At 42.8% G+C, this 24,028-nt stretch overlaps 1 protein-coding gene across 2 annotated transcripts in view; it reads right to left on the reverse strand.

The window, feature by feature from the left end:
- COL22A1 (collagen type XXII alpha 1 chain) overlaps positions 1-24,028 on the reverse strand; it is a 293,821-nt gene that overhangs the window by 43,807 nt on the left and 225,986 nt on the right. For both annotated transcript variants that reach the window (XM_005613300.4, XM_014728097.3), the window contains 4 exons: positions 19,941-20,054; positions 19,505-19,558; positions 4,376-4,429; positions 2,673-2,726 (listed from right to left, as the gene is read on the reverse strand). In XM_005613300.4, the coding sequence (XP_005613357.1) occupies positions 2,673-2,726; positions 4,376-4,429; positions 19,505-19,558; positions 19,941-20,054 (276 nt within the window). The remainder of the gene's footprint in view (positions 1-2,672; positions 2,727-4,375; positions 4,430-19,504; positions 19,559-19,940; positions 20,055-24,028) is intronic.

A 24,028-nucleotide genomic window follows, 5' to 3' on the forward strand; every position in this document is an offset into this window, starting at 1 on the left:
ATACCATAAGGAGTAAATGAGGAAATGCCTACAACGTGCTCAGCACAGAATAGAGGATCTCGGCTAGGAGTGCACCCTCTTAGAGCCAGAGCTCCTGGGTCCATGTCCTGGCTCTCTACAGACTAGCTGTGCATCCTGAGGCAAGTTGTTTTACTCCTCTGCATCTCAGTTTCTTTGTAAAATGGAAAGATGCCATCTATTTCACTTGAGTTGTTGAGAGAATTGAGTAAGTCATATATCTGAAAAGTTAGCCAGCACTGAGCACATACTAAGGATCCTCCATAAAGAGTTCTCCTTTATTGTAAGTGCCGATGACAGTGTTCTTCTTCTGTGTGTCTACTGGCCAGCCCACGATCAAGGACACTGCAGATAGTCAATAAATATGGAAGAACAAACAAGCAAGCTCTCACAGTACTTTATTGATACCTTTCCAGCAGTCATTTAGTTATTTCACATACGTTTACTGAGTGCCTATGTTGTACCAGGTGCTAGCAAAGTTTTAGAGATACAGAAATGGCTACCCCATGATCTTGCACCTCAAGGAAATTTGATGTAGCTATAGAAGATATATCTTATTTTCCGTGTAAGACAAATCCTGGGGACAAGATGCAGCCTGATTTGCCTCCACTTCTTCCATTAGGTAAAGATTCAGTAAATGTTCACAAAATAAAAGGATATTTATAATATTTTTTAAAAATAGCCTAAGGTTCATGCTTCCCTGCACCTGGGCTGCTGCAGGGGAAAATTACACATCTAGCCCAAACCTAACAGATCAATGCAGTTCTACTCCAAATCTGGATTCTTCTACGTAATTTTGCCAAATGCTTCTGGCACACTAGACTCTGGAACCTACTAAGCTGGAATTAAATTTCCTACTGCAGTTGGGAACAGGGTAAGGACTTTATCTGGAACAAGGATGCTGACTGAGCACCATAAAATAAATTCTGAAAGGCGCTTTGTCTGCTTGGTATCCATATCTCTTGGTACCTTGGACAGGTCCTGATATATACTAAACACACAAAAACAATGCATAAATGACCAGGAGGGTTAATTTCCTGCTCTGAGCTGCTTTTGCATGACAGACTGCTGAACCTGAATGGGCAGCTGACTCAGCATCCATTCCCAAAGGCAATTAACTGTAGAAGGCATGACACAAAGTAGAAGTTCCATAAACATCTGCTGAGTGAATTGAAGGCATTCATCAGTTGGAGACAGACAAGCTGGCTTGGGATTGTGATTATTTCTGAATCTCAGATTCATCATCTAGCACAAGAATAATAAGCCAGGAGCCATTTCCCACAGTGGTCATAGAGTTCTATGTTCCAGAAACTTCCAGTGAGAAGAGAACATGGTTTCCTTTGCATTGGAGATGTGTCATGGGCTTTGGAACTACCAGGGTGGGGTGGGGATGGGGCTTTAACCCAACATTCATTTTCTGAGTCCTTCCGCTGTTAGGTGGCACAGGGAAGCTAAAGTCATCATTATATGAAATTATTTATGAATGAACTGTTTTTAGCTAAAATGAGTTCCCTCTCAAGTGTCCCTCCTCATTTAATGCTAATGCCTTTCCCCACTACCCAAACTATTGCAATCTGATCGTTTTTGCTTTTGTTGATTGTCAGATGCTACAAAACCAAGTAACATATGCAAATACAATGCAAAGCAATTTCCTAAGTGAAATTACACATTTTAAAACAAATGCAGAATTTCATGAAGTTAAACGACAGCAAACTGATCAATCCCATACAAAGTTGTTCACAAATGTGCACATGGCAAAGTTGCAACAGTTAAAGATTGAGGCTGAGAAATTGAAAAGGATGTTAACAGCAAAGGCACTGGAGGGGGTTGTGGGGGTAAATTGAGTTCAAAGATTTAAGGCAGGTTCTCCGGAAAACTGGGAAAGCTTTAATACTTTTGTAGGTGATTTACCTTTTATGAGTTTGCTGTAAAAGTCAATGGTGAAGTGAAAGATGTTGTTTCATGCTCTCATATGATTTTTTTGAAAAAATACATTTAAAGAAACTTGATTTATTCTGAGAATTAACACACAGTTACAATCAGAAGTCAATCAGAATGGTATTTTGGAATTCAGAAGACAAGTAAGCTTAATTTCACGCATTTTAACTTCATGATCTTAACCAAACCTCTTTTTCAATATTTATTATGACAAGTTGAAAAATGAACAGTTGAAAATAGTGATAATGACTAATAATAATTTGTCATTATTATTATTGTTATTGATTATAGTAAATTCAGGAAAATCTGGGATTATATAGACGCTCTATGATTTCCAGAGCCTGCCACCATGGGACAGGCTCCTATGGAATAGGGAAAGTTGCTTCTACATTCTTTACTTAAGATTCCAACCTTGCAATTACCCCAGGCTTCCCATTTCCCAAGCTGGATGAAAACGAATAACTCAAGCCCATCCATCCCTGCCAATCACCCCAGCCTCAATAGCATTCTAGTGGCAGTGACCATCAACACCAGTCAAGTCCCTCTGCACTCTCCCCACATGTCCCCAGGACCATTTTCAGCTCACCCCTGGGAACCTTTCAGGTGTCAGCCCATTCCTTAAAATGAGAGGCAGGTCCAGCGTGACACCATCTCCAGTGAGTATGGAAGAGTTCAAATGTCAAAGCCAAAAGAGGAGATTAAAAATTATTACTTACTGGTGGCCCAGGGTTCCCTGGGGGCCCCATGAAACCTGGAACTCCAGGGTGACCCTAGGAAAACATGAGAGCCAATTCTTTAAAATAATTCATAAAAAGCTTTCATTTTGTGCAAATACTAAATTTCAGTCAACAATCCAGAATCTACAGTCCAACTCCAATAACAATTTTGGGTAAAGATATTGACAACAAAAAGAGCTTTTTAAATATATATCACTGGTGTTTCAACAGGTTGAGACAGTATCTGACAATATTTACAAAAACAAATTCTATGTTGAAAGTGAATTTGCTTCAAAATAATATCAAGGGAGAATGTGTGGGGGAGGTGGTTGAGGATATAGATGAAAACAAGAGTGGCCATAATAGCTGAAAGATATTGTGGCTAGGTGATAGGGGGTTCTTCTTATTATATTCTCTTATTTTTATGTGTATTTGAAGTGTCCCATAATAAAAATTTTAAAACAAATAAATATATACACACATACAATGTATGCTCACAATGGAAATTGTTACGTTGACTGAATTATGGCATCCATACTATGACAATATTACGGCAATTTTAAGAAAGAGATTCATGTGTCTGTGTGGAGAGGAAGCTGTGTGCATTTTAGAATGAGCTAAATCAGTTATGGCACAAAGTGTATTGCATCTGACATTTAGTTCAGTACAACAGTGTTATGAAACCAAACAAACCACCATGAAAGGAAGGATTTCCCTGCCCTGACCCTCCATCTCCTGCCTCTCGAAAACACAGCTACAACTTTCAGTGTAGAGTGCATTGCCTTTGACAGCTCATTCTTACAAGAATAATCCAAACACATCTTGCTTTTCCAGATACAGATGGAATTTTAGCTGAGTATGACACTAGGACCTTGACTATAGCTCTTATCTCTCTGCCTCTGGATTACTTGCTCACAAGTTTCTCTCCCTCACTGAAGTGAAAGACCCGTGCATTTAGGGATTTGCCCGTTACTCATTCTGGATCTCAGAGCCTGGTGCAGAGACCAGCATGGAGCTGACTTACATGAGTATTGACTGAGAGATGCATAGAAGAGTGAGAAGGAAAGGGGGAGGGCAGATGAGAGAGAGGAAAGGAAAAGAAAAGAGGAAAAAGAGGGACAGCAGTGAGCAGAAGCATGATAGCCAGTGTAAATGGGAGAAGGGCTACTAAAGGCTATGTGGAGACTGCAGAATCAGCCGGTAGCACCAGATGGAAGATGATGGGGAAGCAGTGTTCAAATCCATAGAAAGACCAGCCTGTCATCACTGGCACCATCTTACTACACATTTGGAGAAGTGGTCCAGCGGGGCTTGATGGCCACTGGGCATAGAAGGGGCTTCTGTGAAGCATTTCCACTAGCACCATGAGTCACAAGATAGAAATGATGGGAGGGTGGAGGAAAGAAGGAGACATTTTGCAATAAATGACTACCATTTCAGTGAACAAGAAGCACTACAGGTAAGAGTCTAAAAGAAAAAAGAAAACAGAAAGCATGCTCCTCAAATAATTGGAGGAGAGAAATGCGACAATGAACTAGAATAATCAAGATAAAAATCATGAAAATGCAATTAAAACAAAAAAAGTCCTACTGCAGGCAAAGAAGAGACAAGAAATGATGCCAGAAATGGTGGAGTGAAAGTTACTGAGGAGAAATAGTGACGCTTCTTTAGGGTGAATGGTTCATTATAAAGTGAGTTTTTACCTGATCACCTTTCTGTCCAACCTCACCGTCTGCACCACGCTCTCCTTTACTTCCCTTGGGAGAAGAAAAGAAAGAAAATTACTGGAAATTTTGTTAGAACTATATTGCAAAAGAAAAACATTCAGATGCATTCCTTCATTCGTCCATTCATTCATCTATGCATTCACTCACTCATTCTTCATCAATCTCTTATCAAGTTCATGCTGAAGCCAAGCATGGTCAGCAGATAGAAATAATGAGGCCTGGTTGTAGAATTGTTGGTGGGTTAGCTTAAATGGGTTGTGGGGTTCTGAATGGGGGGCAGTAGAAAATGGAGCCGGGGACACAGGCAGACCACTTCATTGAGAGCCTTCTAAGTCAACCCTTGAATCTGGATTGAGTTGTAGGCAATGGAAACCATTAGAAGGATGTCTGACTGCCCTAGGTTTCAGAAGGGTTCCTCTGGCTGCAGCTTTGGGTGGGCTAGAAGGTCTGGGGTGTAGAAAGGAGGAGCAGTTAGGAGGAAACTGGGATGTTACAGGTGTGAGAGGGCATTGTAGTGTCCATGGGCATTGCAGAGAAGGTGGCGGTGAGGAAGAGAGAGAGGTTGAGAAGGTGGTGGACAGGGGCAGAACTGCACAGTCGGCTGTGGCAGAAGACTGTCCCCATACATATGCTCCTTGCTTCACCCCTTACTAGCTGTGGGATCTTGAGCAAGTCACAAACTCTGAATTCTAGGGTTTTTCAATCTACAAAACACAGAAAATAATGATGCTTACCCCACGAAACATAGGATGGGTAAAATCAGGTAATACATGGAAAACACTTATCATAGAGCTCAGAACACAGTATGAGATGAATAAATATTAGTTATAATTCTTATTTTTCATTATTTTGTATTTGAATCCTGGCTTTGTCATCTACCAACTGTGTGTCACTGAGCAAGGTGCTTCAATTCTCCATTTCCTTACTTCTAAAATGAAAATAAAAATAACAGTATCTTTGGCACAGGGTTCTTGTGAGGATTAAAGGACCTAAAATCTACAAAGTGCTTAGATTAGAGATAGGCTCAGTGTTAGCTCTCAAAAAACATTAACTATCGTCCCTTTCATCATCATTATCACCATGATCATCATTGCCATCACTACCCTCATTGTAACCATCATTATCACCAGCATCACCATCACTACCATCACTAATATCACCTTCAGCATCACCATGATAATATCATCATCGTCATCATCACTATCATCACTACCATCACTAGTATTACTAACCTCCTCTTCTCTTCTCCATCATCAACATCACCACCTCCATCATCTCTATCACCATCATCATCATTACCATGGTCACCAACACACTCATAATATACAACCTACCAAAAATATTTTTTACAGACTAACCCTGAAAGTAACATTCCAAGGGTCCAATCTCTTTCGGTTGTCACCTATTCTGGTTCTGCATTTACTGTGTTAACAAATGTATTTCAGTAAAATGTTATTAAACAGAAACATTCCGGTTCCTTTAAAATAATGCATTATTCAGTAAAATAAGTCTCTGGCAGTAAGTCAATCTTGGCTCTGATTCCAGGTCTGTCTCCCTCCTCTTTGCATCCTTGAGTAGATCACATCCCCTCTTTGCTCTCAGTTTGTTCATCCAGTAAATAAAGAATGGGGATGGAGGGGCGGGCGGGCGGAGGTCAATCTATGAGGCTCCTTCCAGGCCCAGAACCCTACAGTTCTCTCATTGAAACACCAAGCCCAGCCCTTTTTCTATTCAGACTGTTGCACAACCTCAGCAGTTCGTTGATGATGAGGACTACAGAATAACACTCTCCGCCTGTCCCCAAGGTATATTGGGAGGGGTAGGCTGAGCTAATGCCTATAAAGTGCCAAGTGCCATTGTGTAGAGGAGAAACACACAGGTTCAGAGGCGAAGAGCATTTGTTCCAACATTTTTGCATGTAATTATTTTTACTGTCTTTAAATCTATAAAGCCAGCACACTGTCTGCAGGCCACTTTACAATATCAATGAGATGCAGTGACACAGAATAGCACACTGCTCCCCTCACATTTAGGACAACTGCCTGACAGGTAAATATTTTCCTTTCAAATTCCAGTCCTCAGTCTGGGATTAGAGCGGTTTCAACTCTTGTCTCCCAACAACTAAAATGTCAGCAGCTCAAGGATCTCCACAGTTGTCCCTGTCTGCTTCTCCACGGCAGCTGAGGATCAAAGCAAACACAGCCACCCCCAAACCTGACTCACTTCCTTCCAGAAGAGAGGACTGACATTTACAGAGCACCTACTCTGCCGGGCACTCTGCCGGGCTTGCCGCATGAAATCCCATTTCGTGTATCTCTTTGTTTATATCCTGAGCTGATACAAAAAAAAAAAAACCCAAAAAACAAAAAAAAACTTAATATGTCTATGTTATCCAAAGTATCCAGTAAGACTACTCTTACTGTATGAGGTATGGGTTATTATCAGGATGTACAGATAAGAAATCTAAAGGCCAGAGAGGTTAAGCCATTCTCCTGAGGTCACACAGCTAATAAAAAACAAAATTTGGCATGTAATCCAGACCTGCCTATCTGATTACCAAGTATCCAAGCTGCCTCTCCCTGCCCAAATTACTTTCCTGGCAATTTTTCTGGGCCATGATACCATGTTCCACTGGTTTTATAATGGAGAGCACTGGGTTTCTAGCCTGGAAGCCGGCCTAACCATGCTGACCACATTCTGGGAATCTTTTTATGCAATGAGGATACAGCAATCAACAAGACAAGAAGAGAAACCAAAGAGAATGAAACAAAATCAACCACCACCGCCTGCCCACCTGGAATTTCTATTCTCTGGAGATTACCAGTTTGTTACTTTGTGAGCTCATTTCTCTTCAGAACAGGTTTATTGAGGCTCCGTTGTAAGGGTCTAATTTTTCCTGTTGAAAATAAGGGAAGAGACTCTCCCCATAACCCCTGTTATTAGAGCATTTACTTTAGAAAACTTGTCATGGTGAGTGTTTTTTCTGTGTCTTCTGTATGTAAATCCTTGTAAAAGCTAAATGAGCCTTTTGCCAGTTCTAGGACCCAGGAAAATCTTTCTCGAAGACCTGGAGCCGTCTCTGTGAAATGTAATCATCAAGGAAGATAGCACCCATCTCCCAGTCTCTGTGGGAATGTGGGAGCCTAACTTCTTCAGGACACCTTGCTCCAAACCACAAAATTACCTCCTGCCACAACGATGTGAGAAATTCGTTTTTCTTTTTATAAAACTAATTAACTAACTCAGACGGGCACCCCAATTACCAGGTAGTTTAAGGATGAACACGTGTGACAAATGGTGCTGTCAGGTCTTCTTACTTGAGGACTACTGATTGGTTATCTTGAGGACGTGTATGTAATGGGTCACAGCTGCCTGGCTGTAGTGAGGGGTGAAATTTCTTTGTCTCGGCCATCTCTTGGCAGCTTGCCTGTGGTGCACATCGCCTTCTGGATGAATGCTCGTTCAATAACAAAACTATTTTCCTTCTCTTCTACCTTTGTGGAGAGGTTTTCTGGGTTGGGAAAAGATGTTGTTCGGTTTTAATTATATTTCCTCAACACCATCGTGTGCTAAGCACAGAATGTAACAATTGTTCAGAGGTGATGTTCATACCAGGGGCTCCTGTAAGGATGCTGGTCTTTGTGAATCCATCAAACAGGCAATTCTCTCAAAGGACTTACAAACTGTAGAGGGCAGGACCTAAATGTTCTCAAATTAGTAAGTCTCTGCTACTCTCAGAACAAGCCCTATCCCTGAACTTTTGCACGTGGTTTTTCTGCCTAGAATACATTTCCCCAAGGATGCCTGGCAAATCTCTGCCTCACTTTCCAATGCAACTAAAGTCCTACCTCCTCCAGGTGGCCTTCACAGGGGAGCCCTTGCCCCATGATGTTATTTTCCTTAAATTCATTTACTCTTCTGACAATTTTTCAGAGGTGTTATTAACCCAAGCAGAGCAACAAGCATGAGGACCACTTCCAGTTATGTGTATCCAATGCTTCCTACGTGCTGGGCACCATGCCTAGTGCTCTGCAAATGTTTCCTTGTTTAATCCTCACATCCTCTTTGTGAGATAGGCCATAAGGTTCTTCTTCTCCAGAAGAGGGACCTGAGGTTCAGAGAAGTCAAATAAACTGCAGAAGTCTTATTATTAATAAGTGAAATTCACTCAGCTAGGAAGATGCAGAGCCAGTCTGGGAAACCATTGATGTTCCAAGCCCAGACTTGTGCCCACCACTCTCGGTGCCCTCCAGCCCAAGTCTGACTTCTCTAAGAGTCACCACCTTGTAGATCTTCTCCAACACAGCATCAGGCCCTGGAAGGCATGGCCCATATCTGACCCATGTCTGTACCTCCTGGCTTAGAAGGGAGCTTTTCAAGGGGATGTGTGCTGAGAATCTTTCAGGATTGAGGCAGCTATGGGTGAAAAGAGAATTCTGCTCCTGGCAAGAGGATGGACCAAGAGGTTCTCAGTGTCTTTCTGGGCAGGATGGGATTCTATGGCCTCTTCTGGCAGTTCTAACAGCAGCAGAGGCGGTATTATCTCTGCCTCTCCAGAATCATCTAGAACCTCCCAGTGTGGCTACTCCTCATTTATTGTCTCCAGTCCCTACAGTCTCCATCAGCTGATTGTTGGACACATGAATGAGAAGGAAACCAAGTGCTTTTCATGGAGGATAGAATAATCAACCTTTCCAACGCAGAAGGGGCTTTTACGTCTGACTCTGCAGAAATACATGTTCCCAGGGTCATCACTCTGATTACCATCTTGCTTCTTCTTCCTCCTCTCCATGGATTGTAATCACGACAGCAGCCACTATCTCTAGACCCTATCCCTTAAAGTCAATGTTTTATGCAGTTTGAAAGCTCTACAGCAGAGCTCCATAATTGACCATGGCATTAACCTCCCCAGCCCAGCTGCCAGAGAGAGCAGCTGCAAATCTGTAAGGTAAATCTCGGGGAGGCTGATCTCCCTAGGCTGGATCACAACTGCATACAAACAAGCGCACAAACCCTCTTGATGATGCGTGTGAAGAGTGAACGTCAGGGCCTTTGGTTATAAAAGGACGCTAACAATGATCATAAGTGCTCCGCCACGGGTAGCATTTTCAGTTTACAAATCCATCTTTGTGTCCGCAGGTCTAGCAGAGATCCTGCTTGATAAATGAAGTTCAACAGAGAGGAAATGAAACAGTCCTCCCTTCTGTTTTCTGGACAGTGGTGTGAGATGCATGAACAGCATAGAGACTGGCTGCGGTTTGAAGCCAAGAACCAAGGCAAGCCTGTGAGTCCTCAGATGAGATAGTTAACTCCTTTGTGACTCATTTTCCCAACAGAAAGTGCTGGTAAGGGGACGCTATTACAGGAGCATTACCAGAGGCAGTGTAGAGAGAAGCTTTGCTCCCCACGGGGAGCTGTCATGGTGCTGGTGTTGGTGGTATGTTACTAGTATAACAGGATACTAACTAGTGTGGATCCTAGAGTTGGACTAGCAGGATTCACCTTGGCTATATCATCTACTAGTTTCATAATACTAGCATTTAATCCTGCTAAGCCTTAATGTCTTCATCTTTAAAGAGAGACAATAGCTCTGTCTCCTAGGATTGTGCTGAAGATCGCAGGAGATTGTAAAGCAGGCAACCCACCCCTTGGCCCTTAGAACACTTTATACTGCCCACTGCAACTGCCTGGGGCCTTAGTATGAAGGGCGGACCCCTAGCCCTGAGATCTTCCCATGGTCACCATGGACTCCCACGGAGAAGCTAGAACCCTGTCCTGCAGAGGCAGCACTAATTTTTATTCTTTTTCTTGATGAAAGATTTCTTTGGCTTTCTCTGAATATATAAAAGAACAAACCATCTCTTGAAGTGAATTATAAAGGAACAAAGGCCGAGCCATTATCCCAAGACAACAGCACCTGGGGAGTGGGGGTGTTGGGCTGATAGTAAAAACAATTCTGCTTTAGAGAAGGGAACTCTTATCTGTTTAACTGATTTGCTCTTGTTTCTCTGAAAAAAGGCCATTCCTTGGCAGAGCAGCCAGCAAGTTGACAGCAAAGGTTACTTAGGAATCAGCTGAAATTGCCCACTGCAGAATCCTCCAGGCCGGGAGCTCCACTGATGACCCCAGAAAGGGAGGATAACATGCAGCCAATAGTGCAGATGATGCTACACTTTGCTAGTGTCTCTTAACCTAACATTGCCCCAGGCAGAATCTCTTGTTCCATCTACTCTGAGACCTGATATCTTGTAGTTCCTGAAGCAGGACTCTTGAGCACGTCAAAACCCTACAAGTCTTCAAAAAGTTTATGGATAATAAATGCTAGATGTCTTAACCTACCGGCCAGGGCCTGAGCGATCTGGACGTTTTCCATTCTGATATCCTGTGGGTCCAGTATTTTTGTTAGCTTGCTTGCTTGCTTAATAGTGTGGGGGATCAGAAGGGGCCACCTCAAAATATGTCTCGTGGCCTTGATTATTTTCAAGAACAAAAGACTCTGAAAGAAACTTTGGCTTCCCTTCTAACTGCCTAAAAGAATTTAAGACAGAAGGCCTGTCCTCAGGTCAGACCATCACCTCAGCTAACTCTGGGTATCCACAGATAGGGAGGATCCTTGCTAAGTCCCTCTTACCAAAGTTCTGTTTACCGAACATTTGCTTTTCCATTTCCATGTGAATTGCCTTCTTCCCCTGGGAAGTCCCAAACCATTACCCGAAATACCTTCCTTTGTCTTTGGCTGAAGATGACATTTAAACTGGTGGCTTGGCCATTCCGGCAAGTTACCCAGTTTTCCTAGGTTTCCTCCATGTATACATGTTATAAAACTTTGTTATATTTTCTCCTGTTGTTCTGTCTCACGTGAAGTTAATTCATAGCGCAGCCAGAAGGCCCTAGAGTGGATAGAGGAAATGTTCTTCCTCCTCTACAATAGTAACAACAATAGCTCCAATCCCTTTTCCAGGACTGAGCCCAGGGTGAGGCAAGTAAGGCGCTCCCCTTTAGTGTAAAATGTAAGGGGTTCCGGAAACCTCAGGATCTAAGACAAAGAAGATTCCAAAGCCATATTTTAAAAAGTCAAATTAATGCCAACTAATCCAAGATAATCCAACAAAATAAAATGTAAATAAACATGAGGCTCCGAAGGGCTGGGATTAGGGAGAAGCGAGGGAAGCAAGTGAGATTTTGGTTGGGTCCCATCTTTATTTAAAATTTTGGTATTTTGTTTCTCATGGATCTATTGCATTAATTTTAAACTTTAAAAAATATTGCATTAGAGTCTTATTTACCTTAGTTATTGAGGTTTTTGACTTCCCCTTACATTTTCTAACTAGTCCTCACCCCAGTCCTGGCCCTGCTGCTGGCTGTGCCCTCAGAGGCTGAAAGAGCAGTAGGAGCCAAGGGTGACCCAAGGCTTGCAATGCACCAGGAGCTGGTGGAGGCATCTCAGGAGCATAGTCAGGGCCACAAGCCTGTAAGGTCTCTCCTCTTACACTCCCTAGTTTATGGGGAGGAAACTATCCCAAGGTCAGAGCTGGGACAGGATTTTAATCCTGAAGTCTGGATCCTGATTTCTCTGTCCTACTGAGACAAGAACCAGCCTAACGAGCCAGGGCCATCTGCAAGGCCGCTGGGCCAACAAGGATAGGCCCCGGACCAATTCACAAGCTGGGAGAATCAGAGACCACCAAGACCCACATTCCACAGCCTTGGGACTTTCTTGGGCTCATGCATGCGCCCTAGCACCCAGGAATTGTCTGAAGGTGACCCCAGCCCCATTAGCACACTAAAAATCACACCCAGGGGGGCCAGCCCAGTGCCTCAGCAGTTAAGTTTGCACATTCTGCTTCAGAAGACTAGGGTTCACCGGTTCGGATCCGGGGCGCAGACCTATGCAAAGCTTGTCAAGCCATGCTGTGGCAAGCATCCCACATATAAAGTAGAGGAAGATGGGCACAGATGTTAGCTCAGGGCCAGTCTTCCTCAGCAAAAAGAGGAGGATTGGTGACAGATGTTAGCTCAGGGCTAATCTTCCTCGAAAAAGAGCAATCACACCCAGGGGTGGAGAGCTAGCATGCTAATGATACATGCGTCACATGGAGTAGCATGCTATGTGACAGTGCAGGCCCATCACAACCCCACCTCTACATGTCATGACAAGGCACTCCTCCCTTGCCTTTGCCTAATAACAGTCCCACAGTCCCATTCCCTAATGAGCCAGTCACCTGCCCCTTTCCTTTCTGCACTGGCTCCCTTGTGCCTTTCCTGTGCACAAGCTAATACACTTTTACTTCTTTTCTCCAGTTTGTTGTCTCGCTTGATTTCCATCCTAGTGGACAACAAGAATCCAATGTGCAAATAACATTTTGGTGACCATGAAGGGATGGGACAGGATAGGACTTTCTTGAGTCCTGGTTGAAGATTGGATGGGCCCAGCACTGGACCAGCCTGGCTGCCCAAATGTGGACATAAGTGGCCACAGCCGAACCTTTGTTTCAGACTCCAGCGTTCCGTGAGTCAGGTCAAGGCCTGGGAGACAATGCCTCCAGTTCTGACCAACTTTCTTAACGTCTCCCTCTTTTCCTTCTCTCTCTCTTTTATCCTCTTTAGAAGAATCTCCTCTCCTCTGGTTTCAGGGGCACTGTGAGCCCTTGGGTCAGTCATTAGCCTGATAATCTGGTTTGTCTGGTTTCAGAGAGTCCGCATTCCACCTCTGGGAGCTCTCTTCTAGTTCTGGACTGGATCACTTCTGCCCTCTGTTGGCAGTCCTGGTTTCTGTTAATTTGTTTGGACACTGGAAGCGATTCCAGGTTGACCCCTGGGTCAGTCCTTTGACTGGCAAGGCTGCAGCCTCTGGTTTCACAGAGACCACCGTCCACCCCTGGGAACTCTCCTCTGGTTTTTGGGCATCTGGAGTGATACCAGGTTGGCCCCTGGGTCAGTCCTTTGACTGACATCTGGAACCCTGTTTTGTCTCCTGTCAAGAAGCTGTTGAGAATTTTTAGGCGCCTATGAGTCAGCTACGGGGACAGGAGACCTGTAATTTATTCTGTAAACTGTCCTGCCCAGGAACTCTTGTTTGCATGAACCCTTATCTTGACAACCCTTAGGAAGACGCCATGAGGGTAAGGCCTGATCACCTCTTTCCTTTCTTTGTCTGTCTTGTTCATCACCGCCTCTGCTACCACCATGTTGAGGTTAAGTTCAGGCTGGAACTGAGGAGAACCTAGACCTTCTGAAAAATCAAAAACTTGAAAACATTTGCCAGGGACTTGACTTGCAACCCTGGCATTAGGAACCCTGGCCCCTGGCCCACTCCAGGCCTTTGCCTCTTGCCCCCTGTGCTTGCCTTGTTCTGGCTCAGGGACTAAGTGTCCAGGCTAAGTGGGACTTGACTAAATCTTCTAATTATATTGATGCCCACTATTGGGCTCTGCACCCTTCTCTGGGCCACTGTCAGTCAGACACCAGCTTTACCACCATGGGGAACGCCCCAAGCATTCCTGGAGATTCACCCCTCAGGTGCATATTAACTAATTAGAAACACTTTCAATTGGATGGGTTATGCCCCAGAAACTCCATCTTGGAGAAAACTTGAGTGGTTTCTCTGTGCCTTTGTGAGGTAGTTGGACAGGTATATCAACCTATAATGTCACTTAGGTTATAGCCTAATTTCTGAGAAATCAACAGCAATTGTCCTAAAAAAAAATCTTTGCAAGGCTGGAAATGCAATTCTAGAGGCAGTTCAGGTTTGACCCATTTCCCTTATCTCAAAGAGCTTGCAAATCCCCTGAGGAATATCTAGCCCATCGCTAATTCCTAGGACTGAAGAAAAGAAAGGAAAAGGGCTGGCCCAGTGGCATGGCAGTTCTGCACGCTCCACTTTGGTGGCCTGAGGTTCACTGGTTCGGATCCTGGACATGGACCTATGCCCCGCTTATCAAGCCATGCTGTGGCAGGTGTCCCACATGAAAAATAGGGTAAGATGGGCACAAACATTAGCTCAAGGCCAATCTTCCTCAGCAAAAAGAGGAGGATTGGTGGCAAATGTTAGCTCAGGACTAATCTTCCTAAAAAAAAACAGTATTCTCTGTTTCTAGAACTCAACTAACTGCCTCATCAATGTCCCAAATAAAAATAAGAAACTACCTTGGAAATAATAATACATAATAATTTGTTTTTAAAAAGCAAGAAAAAAGGCAGTAAGAGGACCTCTGTCAAAAATCTAACATCTTGAGTGTCTTCTCCACAAATATTAGTAAAAAGGCTTGACACAAAATTTGGATTCATGACTAGTGTATTACTGTACCTGATTCATGGCAGTAATTTTAAAACAATAGGTTTGAAGACTCTGTGTACATGGGTCTACATGTATGTTACATATGTGTGATATCTAACGTCTGGATGGTAAAATTTCTAAAGAGCTCTATTCAATTGGCTTAAAGTAAGCACTTATATAAATTATTTCTAAATGTCATAGAAACTAACCCAAATGCCTTTCAAGTTAACATGATATAAATTAATCTTTGGTAAGTGAAGCTTATTGAAAATTGTTGATTTTATTAAAATGGACATTTCCTCAGAGTTACCAGCATCAGATATGATGAAGACATACAGATATGATGAAGACATACAGCCTATATCTGTGATGTTATCTCTATTACAAAATTGATTAGCAGAAACAATAGCTTAAAAAGATGGCTAATTTTGTCTAATGTCTCATGAAGTTTTGTAGACAACCTAAATAATTATGGGGAATGAGTAAACTAAATAGATGTGAAAAAGATAAAAGTGTTGGGTGAACTTTTTATGTGATATGGCATATATATTTAAGATAATGTCTAAAGTCTCTCTGGTAACTTGAAACTTTGAAGTTTTACTAGGTAAAATTGAATGATAAAAAAACCTTATTGACTATCTGGGTCATTTTTCAAATAAGATAAAAATACCGAAACATTATCACTAAACACGTCTAAGATTATCTACTTTTGGCGTCTTATTACAAGGAAACTAAAAGATGTTTGGGTCTATTAGTAAAAATGCCTTGATTTTTATTACAAATTGTAATATGATGTAACATGTTTCTAGAAATTATAAAAAAGTATTTATAAATTTGCCAAGCCACAGAATGCTAATGTAAGGGAAAGTTCATAATTGCTTAATTTTTAGTTTTCACTAAGGTCTGTAAGGGTTAAAAATTGTAATTAACATAAGAATAAGTTTTAACATAAAAAGTAAGCTGTTGCAAAAATTAAAACTTGATTTTCTTTCTCTGAAAAGGGATAATTTTCTTAAACTCTTAGTCTGCTCTTGACAAAGAGATTATAAAAGGTTTTTCTTCACCTTTGAGTAAGTTTACCTAAAAGACAGAAGATCTATGTCTTGTTAAAATAATTTCCTATGTTCAAAAAGATTGAGTTCTTGCTATTAAGACTTTTTTGACTATTTTAACTTTCTGTTTGTCCTTGACTATTTCTGTTGTCACTTTGATTGAATGGATAGCTGACCATTATTTCACAGTGAGCATTGTTTAAAAATTCTAAAATATTTCTAAAATTCTGAGTTGTCTTGGTTGTCAGCCATAATTGTAATTATTATCTTGAAGTGTTATATGTCACAGAAGTAGCAAAGTTTCTTTGTCAATTGCCCTTTGAGTCTTTTGTCACTTGCAGATAGTTGCTGTTTTTACTGATGCTTTTGCAAACATGTTTCATCCTCAGAGAGATTCATGGAATGGACTCTGGCACTTACTCTAGAATCAGGTCTGTGATAAACTTTCAGATCATAAAGCTCAACAGGGTATGAAATTACAGACTCTAATGGGGAAACTGATGACTTCATGAAACTGCTAACAGAAGATTAAGATCAAGAATCAATTGCACAGGACTGAATGAACTGATGAGGATGATTATAATTTATACAACTTTCAGTTTGAGATAGTGCTGATTTTTTGATCTTTTGTTTAGTTTTGTTTCCTCATTTAAGGAAATTTTTCACGTTTCTCTCATGCTAACTATGATTTATAGAAATTTGGTAAATTATACCTTTGTAAGCAGAACTGAAACATTTATCTTTTTTCTCCCTACTTTATCCCTCCAGAATTTGGAAACTCTTAAGGAGTGAGTATTGTTTTCATGATAATATAGTTATTTGCATAAATTCAATAAGAATCTGTTCTTCATATAACAGGGTATAATTGGAAACATTGTTTATAATACTAAGGCTTTGACAGGAATGTCATATTTGAGAGAAACATACAGACCCAGATACAACAAGACAGCTTTTGAGGAGTAAAGGTTGACTTTCTGAAATAAAGTAACTTGGAAATATTGGCCTGGTACCTTGCTTACAGAGTTCCCAGAAACATTTCTGGGTGAGTAAAGAACATCACTCCTCTGGCAGGTACAAGGAACCTCAAGGATCTGTAGGTATTGCAGGGAGAGTCTGATGGCAAGTCCTTGGCTTGGCTTTCCTGGCCTCAAGAGGCCTTTAAAGTTCAATCTGAGATTCTTTTAAAAAGTTCCTGCAAAGCAGATTTGAAAGAACCTATATAATCAACTGCTATTCTTGCTGTACTTACGTAAATAATTTGAGAAAGTTTCATTGAAACTAGACTTATTTCGCAAACCAATGAGTCTTAGTTGGCTATCTTTGGTAAAAGTGAGAGTGATTTTAGAGAGAAAAATTATGTTTCAATGGAAACTATAGTATACATTCATGGATATTAGATTCTAGTTCTGATAATTATCTTTGAAGTTTTTGTTTCCTATCTGTAAACTGGATCAATCTTGAATTCTTCCAGTCTCCTGAAATATCTGGCTACAAATCTCCAAACTAATGTTTTCAATTTTTCCACCATCATTTTCATTTGAAATCATTGAGAACTGAACCTGCCCTTTTCCTGAAGTCCTGCAGACTGAAGCTGGCCAACTTGATATAAACTCAAGAGATACTCATGTCTGTTGCTGTGTAAGCCACTCAGAAAGATACCTGATGACACCATCAGAGGCATTTCAAGCTACAAAAGATCCTTCAACTCTATTGTCTAGAAATATTTTTGGCTGGCTGCTCCTGGGGTCAGAAACTGGTTTATAATTTGCTCCCACCATTAATCTTGTTTTTCTTTTGCTTCGCTAGAAATGATTTATGTTAATAACTCAGGGAAGGTTGAGACCAACATCTGGGAAATCTATGAACAAATGTCCTGGCTTCACTCATATAACCAAGAAACAGACCCAAGTTGGGCATGATCACTCATGAAGGGTACCCTCCCAGCCCTCACCTGGTTCTTTCCCTTCTTGGGAGCCCTGGTAATCATCCTACTCCTATTAATTTTTGGCCCCTGTCTTTTTAACCTCTTGTCAAGTTTGTGTCCTCTAGGCTCCAAAAATTCCATATTATACTGATAGTCTCACAAGGGTTCTAGCCACTTCCAACAGCTGACCCACCTTGTCCTCATTCTCATTCTTACTGGACCCTGCAACAAGCTGAAAAAGATTTTTACTCCTCCCAGATATAGAGACCCCTTCTCAACACCCACTGTCATCAGGAAGTAGCTTCAGAAAACGAGACCTTCACCCATGATCATTAAGATTAAGGAGGATAAAATTTCTCAGGGCGGAATGAGACAGGAACCAGCTTAATTAGATAGAGCCATCTGCAAGGCCCCTCGCCTAACAAAATAAAGCCCCTAACCAATCTGCAAGATAGGAGAATCAGATAAAGATCAGCAAGATCCACATTCAGCAGTCTTGGGACTTTCCTGGGCCTACACATGCGCCCTAGCACTCAGGAGTTCTCTGAAGGTGACCCTAGCCCCATTAGCATACTAAAACTCACACCCAGTGGTGGAGAGCTAGCATGCTAATAGTACATGCACCACATGAGGTGGCATGTTGAACAACGGCTCTGGCTCAAGCACAACCCCACCTCTACATGTCATGACAAGGCACTCCTCCCCAGTCTTTGCCTAATAAAAGCCCCACAATCCCACTCCCTAACAAGCTGATCACCTGTCCCTTTCCTTTCTGCATCTGTTCTCTTGTGCCTCTCCTGTGCACAAGCTAATAAACTTTCATTTTTTTACCCCCGTTTGTTGTCTCTCTTGTTTTCTATCCTGGGGGGCAACAATAACCCAATGTGCTGGTAACACTATCAACAATTTTATGCTGTATCTCCATCAGATGAGCCATGCTGTGTCCCAGTGAGGCCACAGGAAGAGACACAGTGATACTTTTGAAGGTTGGGGACAGCGTGCACAGCTTGCAGAAGCACAAAGGCTACAAGGCAATCAGAAAGAGCCCCAAGGGAGCATCAATGTTGGCAGAAGGGGAATGAGAGTGGGAGGTTAGCCCCCACCTCCCAGCTCCCATGCCAGCACTCATGCAGTCTCTTCTTAAAGCTAAATACTGTCACCACTAAGAGCCCCATCAGCCACAGCTCCCTTGTTTTGGCAGCCAGAGCTTCCCCACCTATTCAATGGCTGAGGTCACAGTTGCTTCCTCCCATGCTGGGCTCCTTGGCTTTGTGAAATCACATAGCTATCTTGCCCATTTTAGATGGGTGCCTCATCATTAATATGAAAGTTAATAAGGCTCACTTGAATTTGCAGACCACTTTCCTAATAACAATTTTAGATTGCATGTCAGATTCTTTTTATGCATTATATCTCTCAACTAATAAATTTATGAAGTTGTTTTTCTTCTTATCATTAGTGAGTGGTGAAATCGAGGCCTAGAGAGGTCAAAGATTTTGCCAAAGGCCACACAGCTCCAAAGACTCAACTCAGGGATAGGACTCAAATTGAGAACTGTCTGACCACAAAGCTCATGTCTTAACCAGTAAGTACCACACATTCCTATCCTGCAGATCATTTCATACTTTCAACCACTCAGGTATTTGTAGATGAGCAACCTGAGACCCAACAAGTTGAAATGACCCTTCCCAAGGTCACTGAGATAGTCAGTGCCACAGTTAGACCTTGAATGTGGGTTTTCTGATTTTAAAACCATTATTCCTTTACACTGGACATCACTTTTCCTCAAACTTAGATTAACCAGTGAGATTAGCAGAATGGAAGCACATAGATGTTTATGAAGACTCACTGACCTGTGGGCCAGCTACTCCAGGGGCCCCTGGGAGGCCTCTGAGACCAGCATCTCCCTGGAGCAGGGACAAAAGGAAAAAAGTCAAGAATGAGTATCTAGCACCCATGCTCAGAGTCATCAGCAAGCCATCACCACCACACACTATTTACTGATTTTCCGCTGGGATTTCCCTGTCCCCACACCCACCCCAGCATGTCTGAGCAAAGGATGTGGTCAAGTCATGGTACAGGTGTGGTCGTGCATTCATTGGCATAACTCAGGACTAATGTGGTTAATTGGTGGGGTAGCCAGTCTCCAAGATGATCCAATGACCACTTCCTCTCTTATTCACACCCTACAGTTGGCTCATCCCATTTGTTCAAGAGAGACAGTGTTAGGATCTCCAAGATAATGTACTTCTTTGCAATGATAAAGACTGTTTCCCCTTTTCTGCTTACCTTTTTCCCTTCTGGGCCTTCTCTCCCTGGCTTTCCTGGGAGACCTTTGTCCCCTTTAAAACCTGGCAGACCAGGGAGGCCTGGGGGGCCTGGAGGGCAGTCATTGCACACATCCTGAGAGAGAGAGTAAGTAATAGTTACTTGTAAAGCAAAAGGTGGTCAGAGCTCCTCCGTCTCCAGACAGCAGGATGCCAGCAAATGATGGAAAAGCAAACAGGCGGACAGAGTCATCACCCCCCCACACACTTCGTGTCACCCTTTACGTTTCTCTCTTCATCATAAATTAGATTTTAGTGCTGATATATCTGGATTATCACATCATTTCTCCCTACTTCTTGCCAGGCAGACTGCTGGAAAGATAGCCCAGGACAATGATGTCAAAAGTACACATACCAATATCTGTGAGCATCTAAAAACAGCCACAGCACAGATTCAATGCAAACATTTAGTATTGCTGAAAATAGCATGCTCTGTCCCTAAGGCTAGAGACAAAACAAGGCTGGAAGCTGTGTTCTCTGTCTCGTGGGTTTCCCTAAGTGGTTTCTGAACAAAGAAGCAGAACAAGGGAAGTAAGGGCCAGACACCCTCAGGACTTTCCTGCGGCGACAGACACCCAATCTGACCATGGCTGGCATTATTCTTTGTCTAAAGTAGGCATTTAATAAGTGTTCCTGGAATTGAGATTTTCTCTACTTCTTTGAGGCAAGTAAGTGCTGTCTCTAGAGTGAATTCCAAGTTCTCCCAGCCCAGGGCACATGTTTTCTACTTTGTCTGCAGCATCTCTAGATCTTACAGTTTGGAGCTCAGTACGTACCAAATAAAACACACTGGTGTGAACACACTCTGGCCTAACTCATATGCCAGAGTCTTGGGTTGCGTCTTCTCTCTAATCCTCACTCTTCCTCCTCCTTCTGTCTTGTGATAAGGGTTACATGAGATAATACAATGAAGGCACCTGGAATAGTGTCAGATGATTCCTAGTACATTTGGCTATTACTATTAACTCATGTATTCACTCAGGGACTCCCTCAATGGAAAAACTGCTTGCAGAGCATCCGCCCTGTTAGGCTCTCTGCCTTTCTGCTCTGTGACCACAATAAGTATGCATCTTGAAGAGCTCATGGATAAATGCTGTCAACTGACACAAAATAAATGCATTAACTAGGGCCTTTCAAATGCTCCACTAGAGGGATCTGCACAAGCACCTGGAAGCTGTGCTTGTTCATAGTCAAGGAGGTGATGTTTCAGGTGAATTAGCATTCATTCTGGTCTCTAATTCAGGATGGAAGGGTTTTTCCATCACAAAAGCAACTCTGAATGGCCTGCCTTCCTTTTACTTCTTCATTTCTACTCAACCTTTGAAGATTCTTAAGAAATTTCCTACTCCAAGAAGCCTTCCTGATTGTTTCAGACTGGGGATAAATTCCTGTTCCCATGGATGCGAGGAATTCCCACTATGGAAGCCTTTGTCTCACTGTTGAGGTGGTCTGTTTATAAGTCCATCCCGTCCTCACCAGGCAAAAGGAAAGTGTGAGCTCTCAGAAGACAGAGGTAGAGCTGTTTTATCTTTGTACATCCAATTCATAGCAGATGGCCTTCCACAGAGCACGAGTTCAATAAATGAATGAGCCAGCCCACCTGACTGACCCACTGATCACTAAGTTTTTGGTGTCCTGTACCATCTTCCCTTAGTGGGTGATTTGAGCAGTTGGTAGAATTTTTGTGTTTGGAGGGTGGAGAGTGATAAATATTGGGGTATACAAAGCAAAGGTGAATGAGTTAAGTGAAGTATGGTATTTTGGGTTGCTGTTTTTTGCTGGGAGGAGTAGCAGAGCTGGGAGAAATTCACCCATTCCTAGATCTTCTCTTACAGTTCTTTAAAATGAGAGGCATCCATAAAACACTGAAACAATGGTTATATGGATTATGGGAATGGACCTAGCCTGGTAGCCGCAGAAGTTCTGGCCACTGAGATTTTGCTGGACTTGGAGGGTCCAGTGGCTATTAGGAACCATTCTTTGCAGTGGGATCCACGGTATGAAGTGATTATATCTGAGTCATGTGAAATCCCACTACTCTCCCATTTCTTTCTAATTTCTGGCAGTGCTAACTCTTCACCTGACTCTGTCTTCGTCACAGATTCTGTGCAGGACTGTTCCCTGAAGACCAGAGCTGTCAGCAGCCCCAGCAGCCCCTAGACTTACCAGTGAGGGGGCTGGACTTGCTGCGCTGATTCAGTCCTGGAATCTGTGAACCCAGGGCAAGAACAGCCCTCAGGCTGCAGTCTCACCAATGCTCACCTGGGGCCTCCCCTCCCTCCTGACCCTGGGCTCCGGGCACGACCTTGAGACTAGACAGGGTTCTGCTTCAAACCAGATGGGCTCACCCAGACCACACGGCAGCCTCTGCCCACCTGAGACCACAGTTTCACCTCTCTGAGCCTCAGCATCCTTATGTGTGAAATGGAGACCTCAAAGTCTGGTGAGAAGTAAATGAGATAATGAATGGAAGATGCCAGATGACATGACTGGCACGGTGAGAATGCAATGAATTTTAGCTGCTACACTTAGTTTTGCTTATAGTTTTCCTCCCTAAATCTGTTGCCTTGCTCCATTCACAGATCAGATGCCCTTGACCATCAATACTGGCCCCCAGCTCCTCAGCTTAACAGACTTATCTCAGGCAAGTCACTTAATCCCTTTGAGTCTATTTCCCTATCTGTTAAGGATCATTCTCCTACCTTAGGAGATTGTTGCAAAATCTTAATGAAATAATGCTTGGAAAGCTCCTAGCATGTTGCAGGGTTCCCTGTGTGTAATCTATAAATATTGATTTCCTCCAGTCTCTAACTTCCTCCTTCTGTTTGAGATGTTTTCTGCACGTGGCTCTCTGGGTCGTTGTATTCAGTGTGGTACAGCACACCAAGTAAGCACTCAATAAAAGGTGGACAAAGGAGAGGAATGCTGTAGTCTTTGCTATGGGGAAAAACAACTCTTGCTTCCCAGGAGTAGAAATAACCTCCAGGTCATCTCATCCAACCTCTCGTTGCACACCTGAATCTTCACTGCCAGAGGGTTGTGTAACCTACGTTTCAAACCTCTGGGGACAGGCAGGGGCCTCACTCCCTGCCTGTACTTGATCAGGCAGCTGTCAGGAAGTTCTGGCTCACACAAAGATAGTCGGATAGCAGAGGGGTAAGGGCAGGGTTTGGAGTTGAGTCTCACACTGGGTTTGAGTCTTGGCTCAGCCACCATCCAGCTCTGTGACTATGAACAAGTCACTTGCTCATCTGTGTTCAACCTTCTCTGTAGAATGCAGACAGTAACAGTACCCTCCCACAGCACTGTTTGTGAGGATTGGATGAAATAACATTTACCCAAGGGAATCATCTAATGGAGACATCCTGAGGATGACCTCCCTCGGCACAGATCCAACTATGGAAGTTCATTTAACAGGGACTCTCAGAAGATGAATTTTCTACCCAGGCAGTTTTCCAACTATCAGAGTGAGGTATATGATGTCATAAAATTCTTTGGGGCAGAGGTAAACATTCTGTAATAAAATATGCCTTTTCAACAAGGGAGGGACCTGCCACCAGCCACCTGGACCAGTCCAGCAGGCGTTAACCTACACCATAAAGATGCCTGCAGCTGATTATAAAATACAGAGCTATGATAGTCAACTCTGCCAACCTGAGCAAACCCGCCTGCCAGGGCTGTTGTCTACAGGGTTTCCAGGCAAAGCGCAGTTCCGCGGGAGGAGAGCATCTCAGACGCCACCTTGAATGTGGATGCTTATATTCCCTCTGGGGTTCCTACCTGCTTTGACGAACAAAACTGCATCCTTTATCAAGGAAGGAGTATTGATTTGACTAAATATCTGTCTCAACTCTGTAGCTATGAAGCGTAATGCTTAACCCCCAAGGTACTCACTCCTGTTATCATTGGCATAAAGACTGGGACATCTTGAGGTTGAAATCCTTGGGGTGGTGGGGACCCAGGCTGATGCAAACCCAATTCCTTCCAGAGTGACAGAATTACGGAAAATGATCTAGGCTAATCAAAGTCTGTAATAAACAAAGGGATTAA

The sequence above is a fragment of the Equus caballus genome, chromosome 9, assembly GCF_041296265.1.
Source record: "Equus caballus isolate H_3958 breed thoroughbred chromosome 9, TB-T2T, whole genome shotgun sequence".
NCBI lineage: Eukaryota > Metazoa > Chordata > Mammalia > Perissodactyla > Equidae > Equus > Equus caballus.